At 39.1% G+C, this 10,770-nt stretch overlaps 1 protein-coding gene across 1 annotated transcript in view; it reads right to left on the bottom strand.

Moving 5' to 3' along the window:
* The window catches only part of LOC106522677 (interleukin-17 receptor E), a 12,905-nt gene extending 2,258 nt beyond the window's left edge, over positions 1-10,647 (bottom strand). Inside the window, exons 1-16 of the mRNA XM_014015805.1 lie at positions 10,215-10,647; positions 8,056-8,071; positions 7,855-7,962; positions 7,656-7,753; positions 7,512-7,568; positions 7,328-7,415; positions 6,672-6,817; positions 6,530-6,583; positions 6,373-6,439; positions 3,929-4,107; positions 3,803-3,850; positions 3,670-3,715; positions 3,418-3,569; positions 2,868-2,936; positions 2,724-2,775; positions 2,512-2,619 (exon numbers count right to left, since the gene is read on the bottom strand). Coding sequence (XP_013871259.1) covers positions 2,512-2,619; positions 2,724-2,775; positions 2,868-2,936; positions 3,418-3,569; positions 3,670-3,715; positions 3,803-3,850; positions 3,929-4,107; positions 6,373-6,439; positions 6,530-6,583; positions 6,672-6,817; positions 7,328-7,415; positions 7,512-7,568; positions 7,656-7,753; positions 7,855-7,962; positions 8,056-8,071; positions 10,215-10,301 — 1,375 coding nt within the window. The 5' untranslated portion in view covers positions 10,302-10,647. The remainder of the gene's footprint in view (positions 1-2,511; positions 2,620-2,723; positions 2,776-2,867; positions 2,937-3,417; positions 3,570-3,669; positions 3,716-3,802; positions 3,851-3,928; positions 4,108-6,372; positions 6,440-6,529; positions 6,584-6,671; positions 6,818-7,327; positions 7,416-7,511; positions 7,569-7,655; positions 7,754-7,854; positions 7,963-8,055; positions 8,072-10,214) is intronic.
* Between the last annotated feature and the right edge of the window lie 123 nt (positions 10,648-10,770).

Below are 10,770 nucleotides of genomic sequence, written 5' to 3'. Positions count from 1 at the left end.
TTCTAGTAGTGTAAGAAATTTTTGATACACTGAAATATCTCAATATTTCGTTTCTCGATAATGTATCAATTCTCTAAAGCACTATCGATTTTTAATTAAGGCTCAAAATGTAAACTTCTTGTTCATTCTTGTGTTGTAATTTAGCCTCCAACAGTTAGTTGGCAGCAGTCAGTCAGCTATTTTACCCCTCCACTCCTAAAGAGCCAAAGAGTATTATGCTAGCCCAAACATTAGCGTTGTGAGTAAACATTAGCAGTAAGTATTGACGGCTGATCTGAGCGGGTTAGAACAGCACCCACTGCCTTCAAAGCTGAGGTAGAGTTGCCAGCTGTCCCTTTTTAGCTGGGATGTTCTATATTTTATATATGTTTTACAATAAATTAATATTATGAATCTAAAAGCTGCCACAAAAATTATCAATGGTACACTTGGCCTAACTATTGGAAACATGGATGAAATACAAAATATAAAACATAATGAGTTTTTTAAAGTATATGTTTTGGAGAAAAAGTGTGAATCATCTTGCTTATATTGTTGCAATATATCATGAAATACCGTATCATGACCCCTGTGTCATGATATGTATCGTCTCAACAAATTCTTGCCAATACAAAGCCCTAGTATTTTAAAGGGGCAATATCATGTAAAATCAACTTTTGAGTTTTGTATCATGTTATAATGTTATACTGTCATAAAAACATGCCCAAATCCTTGCTTTGACTCATTCATGCATGTTTGAGAAATCCTGCAGCGTTTTTTGGCAGCCATGCTGAGGAGCAAAACGACAGGTGGGGACCAGAAATGCCTTTTGGGACCAGAAACGCCCCTGGAGTGCATCTCCAAGCCGAGCGTCCTCATCAAGGAGCACACCTCCCCAACCCCCACCCCACACACCCCGCTCATGACTCCTGCAGACTCTCGGGTGGAACTGAAAGTGAAACTTAAACTATCAGCTGAGCTCCTAACTACTTCTCACTCAGTGAAGCTCTTTTCAGATTCAAAATACCTTAGAGGAAATATATTTTTAGATGCCAAGTAAACTGTATCATAGCACACGCGCGAACCCCCCCCACCCGAAATGGGCGGGACAGAAGTGGAAGGAATACCAAAGCGTTTCAAAGCGTTTAGAGGAGGAAGTGATTAAAAGTTTATTTTCTATTTAAAACACAAATCTAAACATAAACAGCATTTTAAAAACTAAAGGTGACAGACACTTTATTATGGTATAGTATTTAAATATATGCCTGAGAAACACATAATATTGCCCCTTTAATTAAATTCTATACCACCTTTAAATAAAGACAAAACTAGTTAGCTGGTGTTCGTTTATTGCGGCTGCCTGGTTAGCTTCTTCTAAATTAAAGCATTTTTATTCATAGCATTATCATACTGTTTATGGTGTAGCTAGATAAATACGTTTTTTTAAATAAATTAGGTAGACTAGCTATTTTTACCAAAAATAAAAAAATACAGTCCACAGTTAAAGAAATGCACAAGTAGTGAACTGACATTTATTTATTCACAGTCACCTGCCTCTTATTAGTTATTTAACTCGCTCCACTTGAATTGGTCTGAAAACAAATGTGTTAACTTATGGTTTGAGGAAAAATAAAAAGATAGACTCAAAAAGAAAAAAAATAGTATAGGTCCTCTGGACGGGTTCTTCTCTAATGAAACGTTTCGTCTCTCCTCCAAGAGACTTCTTCAGTCTGAGAGTTTCAGGCAAAATTCAGGCTTTTAAGCCCTGCCTCCATGTGGCTGATACTCACATCACCTGGCTATCGTTCACACCTAATTAACACCTATTGTTAACAGGGGTGGAGTGATACTGGCAATAGCAGCGCTGTAGGAGGGGGACAACTGAAAACGGAGGCCTCCACCTCTGTTTAATGATGGACGGTCTTTCTTCACAAAAATGGCTTCTTTTACTCCTCTCTCAAACCAACGTTCCTCTCTATCAAGAATGAGAACAGATTAGAATAGAGAGGAACGTTGGTTTGAGAGAGGAGTAAAAGAAGCCATTTTTGTGAAGAAAGACCATCCATCATTAAACAGAGGTGGAGGCCTCCGTTTTCAGTTGTCCCCCTCCTACAGTGCGGCTATTGCCAGTATCACTCCACTCCCTGTTAACAATAGGTGTTAATTAGGTGTGAACAATAGCCATGTGATGTGAGTATCAGCCACATGGAGGCAGGACTRAAAAGCCTGAATTTTGCCTGAAACTCTCAGACTGAAGATGTCTCTTGGAGGAGAGACGAAACGTTTCATTAGAGAAGAACCCGTCCAGAAGACCTATACTATTTTTTTCTGTTTGATTTATTACCTGGATTACTGAGATGCATCAGGACAAAAAGATGGGACTGTTTTCCTGTTTTTGGAGTATTCATTGAAAATAGAACAATCACCCATTTTTCGCTTATTGATATCTGTTTTAAAAATGAAAACTGGATTAACAAAAAGTACACGGACCCCGTGGGTCAAAGCTTTATGATGTTAGACAGCAGAACTAACCTGCAGTTCCACTCTTGGTGGTGCGGTGGAGGAAATGTCCGAAGAATGCAGCCAAGACTGCAAATATCAAAACCACTGCCACATATAGACCCCACCTGCTGTGTGTGTCTGGAGAGAAAAAACAAACTGCAATTTAATTTATTTTTAAGAATCTGGTTGTTGTAAAAAGCACATGGGTCGATGCACTTATTTAATTATGCTTAACGTCTTACAGTCCTGGCACAAAATCCGTCTTCCTTTAAGAGCGGGGCCTGACTGCCACACCTGCAGACACGTCAATTGAAATTGGAGAAAAAGTGGCGTGCAGAACCATAAAAACATGGTCAATCATGCAGAACCTGCAGTGTTTTCTCTACCTGTACACAAAGCTTCTCTGTGATGCCTTGAACAGGCACGTATATCCTCTTATCAGCTGTGTTTTCGGTCTGTAAAATGGGTAGGAAAAGTCACAAGCAATCCTAGGTTGGAATTTTAGGTTGTATTAAAAGGAAAAAAAGCAACCACAAAAACAAATACAGTATGATTGAAAACATTTAATGTAAACAACTGCCCCTTTAACTAATATTTGTTTAAAGACGGGCCTATTCAGAGGCTTCATAACAAATTCCTAATGTTTACTGAAGCTGCCTAAAAGGATTTTAAACCCGTCGCGCCCACATCATGACAGAACCTCCACCGTGTTCTACCATAGACAGGAGTTCTTTTCCCTGAGCTACATTAGGCCTTTATCATTTAGTTTTATCAACACACAGTTTAACCTTTTAGTTTGTTTTATTCATTCATCAACTTGTTTTTGTTGTAAACTGTTTACACTGTACAATTTCCTTGTTTAAAATTTGACTAATACAAAAATAGCTGGAGCCTGTCCAACTGGTTTATTTGCATGTGCTGCATTTTCATACAAACCATTGTTAGCGAGTGAATTTCTCCCCTAGGCGTGCAATCCCTCTCTGTAAGGACACAAAGTTGGGCTGAGAAGTTTGCTGGCACAGTGGAGGTAAGAAGCACCACAATGCTCTGTCTTCCTGCTTCAGTAGAAGTTCTCCAAAATGGTTTTTCTGTAAGAGCATCAAAAAAGTAAATTAGATTAAAAAAATAATAATAAAGTCAAACAGCGAAAACATTCAGATTTTTGTGTAAACAGAATGAAATTCTCACCGTCTCCGAAAAGGCAAGTAATGTTGAGGCTCCCTTGTAGAGAAGACTGTAATAAAGTAATGAGGTAAATAATTCAAATAAAAAAAGGCAAAATGAGATCATTTCTGTACTCACACATCCAAATGACTCTCACCTGCACACACATCTGAGGATGTTTGTCCACGTTCTGCGTGTTGAATTCCTGCTCAGCAGAACAGTTCATTACATCAGAACAATTCAAATAAATAGTTAAAATCCTCAGCACCGCTGCTGAATTTACCAGGATGCCTCCTTCTTTTTTCTCCAGCGTGGAGTTGAGCACGGGGATGCAGAGATGCTCGTGTTGCTTCCAGCAGAGGGAGGCAGAGATGTTCAGACCGCGGGCAGGACACCTGAAGCTAAACTCGATGTGCGACTTGTACAGCTTCCCATCAGACGTCTTCCAAACATCTGTGACATCTGCCAGACGATTTATGACAGGTGTTAAAAGCGCTGTAAAATGTTTCTATACAAACATAAAAACGTATTGCTTTTTAATGCAAACTCTATTTCCAAAAAAAGCTGGGATGTTTACAAAACTGTAACAAGTAAAACCTTAAAGTGTATTTTTATTCCATTTTAACCTTCCCGTTTACCCACACCCCTTATATTGTGTGTCCATGTTGGCCAAATGCAAGAAAACAGTTGCTTGCATGTAGCTGTCACTGTCTGATTCGCTTGTAAATTGCAAAGAATGAGGCATTCCTTACGGCCTGATCTAATAAGATCCCCCAACGAGCACTAAATTGCTGCGCAAACTAAAATATTGCATGTGCTGTTAATGGGCATGCCGCAGGTGATCTACTAAGATAGCTGTGCAATCGTTACAGGTGCTAGAGTGATGCAGACCGCCCTTTTGAAATGGGGATTTTACTTGTGTTACTGGCTGTCACCATGGAGAATATGGGAGCGCACCAGAAAAACTACTCTGAAAGACACCGGCACCAACTGCAGTGGTGCAATGGAATGATCCAGATGCAAAAATAAATAAGAAAATCAGTGTTGAAAGGAGTTTTGCCGTAGGAGATGAGGCATGGCTTCTATTTGTGACTGGCTCTAAATCAGCCAGTTATCACCTGCCTGGCAAACGTGCTAAATATAGATGCAAAAACAGCAACCACAACCACTTTCAGAAATCACATCGCCGATGCTAAATGATTACACCTACATAACCTCCTCCCAATATTTTGCACGTAATCGCCATATATTCTGCTTATTCATGAAGGCAAACATGCTAAATGAACTCTCGATGAACACAGTTAGTATATCGGCCATGGTGAGAGGATGTAGGGGTGCAGATAATAGCAGATGCAGCAACAGAGAAGTAGGGAGGATGAGGATGAGGTGATATTATTTCCTTACAGCCAGTCGGTTCTGGGACTTAAATAAATTTGAAGCAATGTTTTTAAAAAAAATCTGAAGGTTTGCCATATACGCATGTATACATGCAAAATGGGGGAAAATCTGTGTAATCTACTAACAATCCTTACAACTTGACATGTATGCAAATGCCTTTGTCAGGATGCTTTTTGTGGACTTCAGCAGTGCCTAAAACTGGTCCGTAAACTCCCTACCTTCAGACTCCACCTCACTTTGTTCGTGGTTTATGGACTTCCTGACCAAAAGACCTCAGAAAGTCAGCATGGGATACCCGACATCTGACACCATAAATCAAGCCCACCACAGGGCTATTGTATGTGCTCAGTCCTGCTCTTCTCACCCTCCTCACCCAGGACTGTCTCCATCAACACTATGGTGAAGTTTGCAGATGACACTACAGAAGGCCTCATTGATGAGACCTGTCACAGGCTGGAGGGGTCAACATCTTGTAAAGTGACATCCAGACAACCACCTGGTCCTCGACATCACCAAAACCAATGAGGCCATCATAGATTTCAGAAGAACCAGGAGAAACAAACCCTCACCTCTCTACATGTGGAGGTGGAGAGTGTGAGCTTTGAAGCAGGCTGGTTTTGCTCAACAGATGTTTAAAAACATTTACAGGAGCAACCACAGAGAGAATCCTCTGCCAAGACACAGCAGCTGCACGACAGAGGACAGGAAACATCTGTCACAGGTGCTAAAAACTGTGCAGATTGTGGAAGCTGAGCTCCCAGACTTGGACTCTGTGCATCAAAAGCGGTCTAAAACGGTCCAACAGAGGGATAGTTGTAACGCAGCCACACAGAACAGTTTCCACTACCTTCTCTTGTGGCACGTCAGAGTATTTTTAAGACGATATGTGCCTATTCATGTCGTCATGTTATGGCTGACTTTAAAACCATGGTATTATTAAGTAAATAACAAGCGATTAAGTCTAATTTTAACTATTCTAAAGTTTCTAAAATATTGTATAGTCAAAAAGTGCCTTTTTTACAGATCCCGTAGTGAACAGTCAATGAAGTAAAAGACTGATTCTCTTCTTTTTTTATCTCGTTTTGCTAGAAAGCTTGAGAAACACAAAAATATGTCAGATTTACAGCATGTGTTGTTTTTTGATTTAACATTCAAGCCACGGCAGTTTCCTGTAACGCATTAAAAACCTGCTTCACCACAGAACTAAACACTTACACCACTGTTTCCTTCACTGTAAAGTTCCTGTTTTTCTGCTGAATCCTGACAACTTAAGGTATAAGTTACAAGCTCGAGTTTTTTTCACTGACATAAATTATCTGTCACACCCACCTGGGATGGCTTCATTTTGAAACGGGCACTTTTTATATCTTTTTGCATCTCGGTAGGTGTAATACACCTGTTCATGAAGACAAGACAAACCACAAACATTAAAAACAGGCATTTCATTCAAAAATAAAAATCTCCTTTTTCTAAACTTGGGGCTCACCTCTATACAGGTACAAGGAAGGATGTGAGGCATGTTCAGGACAGCTGACTTGATCTAATTCAACAAACACAAATGTTACACAAGACCTTGAAACTCCAATCCCCACAAATGTGTAAATGATCGAGGTTTAAATGTTTACTACCGATAACAGGCGCGGCCCCGACCCTTGACACAATATACGAGTTTGTTCCTCACAGATTCTGACATGGACTTCTTTGTCAGAATCAAAAGAGATGGAGACCGTTTTAGACGACATGTTCACGGAAAAGCTGAACTCGAGCGGAGGGTCTAAAATTACAAACGCACACAAAACATGTGTTTCATTAATGAAATATAAGCACATTCACAAGTCATAAAATTACAATAATTGCAGCTCTCAGATAAAAACTGTGTTGTAGTTTTATTTTGAGACAGGAATCTTCTCAAGCAGATTACTTTTCAGCTACAATTGTAACAAAAATAAATAAATAAATGTTTAATTGTTCCTGTGAGCATAAAAATGGATGTGAAACAGGAAAGTGGTTTTAATAGGAATCAGTCTGATTATGATTATGACAGGTTAGGCGTCTACCTTCAGATTTGTGTATGTTTTATTCCAAGGAAGTGTCCCAACATTCACTTGGGACACTTAAAATGCACTTTTACGCTTTTTAGTTCCTCATCCATAACAAGATTGTTATACCTGAGTCTCATATCCTGTTTGTGCCATACAAGGAGCTCTTATAAAATTAAAGTAAACGAAAAGACAAAAAAAGGAGAAGGAAAAAGATGACAGCGCAGAGAATTAAAATACTTCACCTGCTACTGTATAAGACATGCTGCATTTTGTGTCGTACGACACAGAAACAGTCGTTTTAGCTTCAGCCTCGATACAATTATATTTCACCTTTCACAACAGAATAAAAAAAACACGTTACTGTCATATTTACATGATGTCATTCTCTGTAGCTTTAGGGCTCATTAAAAACTTTTATCATCTTACTAAGGCATATGGATGCTTGGAAAGTCCCTGACATCTGGCTTTGTCTTGATTGTAAATCTGTAAAACAGAAAATAGAATATGATTATATGAACTGCAAACTCATGATTACATTTTAAACATGATCAGAGATGGTAGAGAAGGGACCTGTGTTTGGTTTGAATGTCCTCTCTGGATAGGTCTGAAGATCATCTCATTTGAGAGGAATCCCACTTCAACCTTCCGGGACTTTTTTGAAGGGAAGTCTGGAAGGAAGAGACTTTGTCAGAAACATCAGCTGCTTCAAAGATGACGAAATATGTGAACACAATAATAATAAATTTGAGGTTAAAGTTGGGTAACGTACCTCCAGCTTTCATCCAGACACTAACACTGATGCACTGAGAGTATCCTTCCTTGGTGTGTCGAGTTTGGACAGGGGTCATTTTTATGGGACACTGATCCTCAGTAAAACCTGTCCCCACAGAGAAGAGCATTAGGGTCTAAACATGAGCTGATGAAGCAGCGCTTTTAATCAGAGAAAAGTTATAGAAATGGTAAAACTCACCAGTTGAATTCACCATCTAAAACAATAAAGGGAAAACAGACAACACAAGTTAAAGGAATAACATAAATAAAATAAAGGAAGTGTGTTCCAATGAAGTTATCAGTAGAGGAGGAAACAAATATTTGACTTCCTGATCAGTTTGTAACTTTACTCACAAATAAATGTTTTATGGTATTTCAGTTTGAATTGAAGGAGAAACATATTGCCTCAAAGTTCAGAAAGAAAAAAAAAAGACAGTGACGTTACAAGTTAATTTCCACGACATTGGTTGAAATGGGAAATTTGATGTCCAAGCACAACGAGACCTAGTAGAGAAATCTTCGTAGGTAAGACAGTTCTTGTAGTCAGTCAGCTTTTTTGCATGCAGCTCAGGAGGGATATTGGTGCACTCTGATTTACAGAAATGCACGATTTGTTGCCTGTCACCTGGTGACTCAAAGCTACAGCTCTCAATGCATATTTTCTACAGGACTGGGGTCTGGAGCCTAGGCTGTGTCATGACCTTTAAACTCCATTGTGTTGTGCAGCGGTGTCAAGTAGTGAAGAGAAACTACTTTATTACTTAAATAGAATTTTTAATTACTTATGTTTTACTGGAGTAATTATTATTCAGACAAAGTTTTACTTTTATTTCTTCTTTTTTTTTGCAATTATCTATACTTTCTACTCTCTCACTTTGACTTGTTGTCATTTCTTGCCATTGCTCAGAAAAATACCTATATCCTCCCTTATGGTGCCTCCTGGATAGAGTGAATTTAATTTTGGTTGGATGAAAAATATAAATATATACCATTCTGACACCCTATTAGTTTGTGTATGATCCATCACACCTATGACACAAATCTTGTCTCACTCCAGCAGAACACAGCAGACATTTGTAGCCTAGATCAGTGGCTCCCAAACTTTTCAGCTTTTGACCCACAAAATAAACACGAGCATAGTAACATTGTTTATTACATTATTTTTGTCCATTTTAAAGTACACTAATCTTACTATTTTGTAACAAAGGCAAAAAATGTTGTCATTTTTTAGTGCGATTATTTCAGAAAATATTTTCAGGACCCCACTGTGGGTCCCAACCCCAACTTTGGGAACCACTGGCCTAGATAATTGTGGCAGATACTGTATATAATGTATGTATTTGCAGCTTAAACAGCCTAGTGCAGTGGTTCCCAAAGTTGGGGTCGGGACCCAAAGTGGGGTCCTGAAACATAAAAGTGGGGTCCTGTTACACTAAAAAAATGAAAACTAACAAACTTTCTATGACTTTGTTGTTACATAAGAGTAAGGTTAGTGTATTTACATTGGACAAAAARAGCTTAATGAATATTGTTACTATGTCCTTGTCTATCTGATGTGAAAACAGTGTTTATTAACCAACAYCAGCTGGGGTCTCAGGTCTCTGCTGCTGGTATTTTGTGGGTCAAAAGCTGAAAAGTTTGGGAACCACTGGCCTAGTGTATCCTACATTTTTCAACATTAACATTTTAATATAACATTATAGTCATTGTCTTTAGAAACGTGTTTTTTTTGGGAGAGGTGGGTTTGTGCACTAGACCTGTGGCACAGAATGATCTTTTATCTTTAATGGCTTTTTTCCTTACATTTATTTTGCTTTTAAACTTTAAGTAGTTTACTTGAGTAAAAAGCTTGAGCTGATACTTCTACTTCTAAAAACATATTTTTAAACCCTTGTATCTGTACTTCTAGTTAAGCAATAAATGTGAATACTTTTGACACCTCTGGGGTTTGAGTCATTGTCATGTTGGAAGAACCATTAGTGTTTAGTCTGAGAAAACACATCCCTGCATTGGACCCTTAATGCAGTAAAGTCATTCTGCACCATTGGAAAATATAATTATTTAAAAAAAACTGCCCCAGAGTATGTTTCCAGTCTGGAGGTCGACTTACTGTCAAACTTGTGACACTGAAGAATATACATTACCTTAAATAAAATAAAAACACATTCCACTTATATCAACATTTTACATTGACTGTTTGTTTTTCCTCCAATATGACAAGTGTGGTAAAGTTGTTATTAATAATTAATTTTAAAAGTGTTTTTTTTTTAAATTCTCCAGAAGCCCCCTCTGATTAGTGTTTCAGGACCCACCTCAGGGTCCCCGACCCTCCAATTGAGAAACCCCTGTGTGACTCACCTCGCACGTGGCTTGATTGCTGTCCACCAGCAGCGGACACAGAGCGGCAGAGAAGAGCAACAAAACGGGGACCAAACGTTTCTTCATCTTCTTAAAGCCCTGAAGCAGACGGAGGATCGTGTCAAAGTTCTTCTTCTTCCATCGTCCAACAGGCTGGTTCCGCTCGGTTTCTAATGACCCGGTTCGTCATCTCGGGTCTCCGGCATGCCGCCCCCGTCGCTTCACCTACCCGTCGTCTCTCACAGGTGACGGACTAAGTTACTAAAAGCGACTTGAATTTCCCCTGGGGTTTTTTTTTTTTCTTCGTTTTTAAGAACGTCAGCTCCGCCTCATAAAGTCTCCGACCAGAAAGGACTAAATCTATAATCTGGGACTTGAAGTTGGGAGGGTCTAAAGCAGGGGTGGGCAATCCTGGTCCTCGAGGGTCGCAGCCCTGCATGTTTTATTTTTTTCTCTGCTCAAACACACCTGATTTGAATGAATGGGTGATTATCAGGCTTCTGCAGTACGGAGAACCGAAACTGACGATTAAAAATAAAAGCGGAAATATATAAAT

The sequence above is a fragment of the Austrofundulus limnaeus genome, unplaced genomic scaffold (assembly GCF_001266775.1).
Source record: "Austrofundulus limnaeus strain Quisiro unplaced genomic scaffold, Austrofundulus_limnaeus-1.0 Scaffold3, whole genome shotgun sequence".
Classification (NCBI taxonomy): Eukaryota; Metazoa; Chordata; class Actinopteri; order Cyprinodontiformes; family Rivulidae; genus Austrofundulus; species Austrofundulus limnaeus.
The sequence above is the reverse complement of the archived record's forward strand: the minus strand, read 5'-3'. Positions and strand labels throughout refer to the sequence as shown.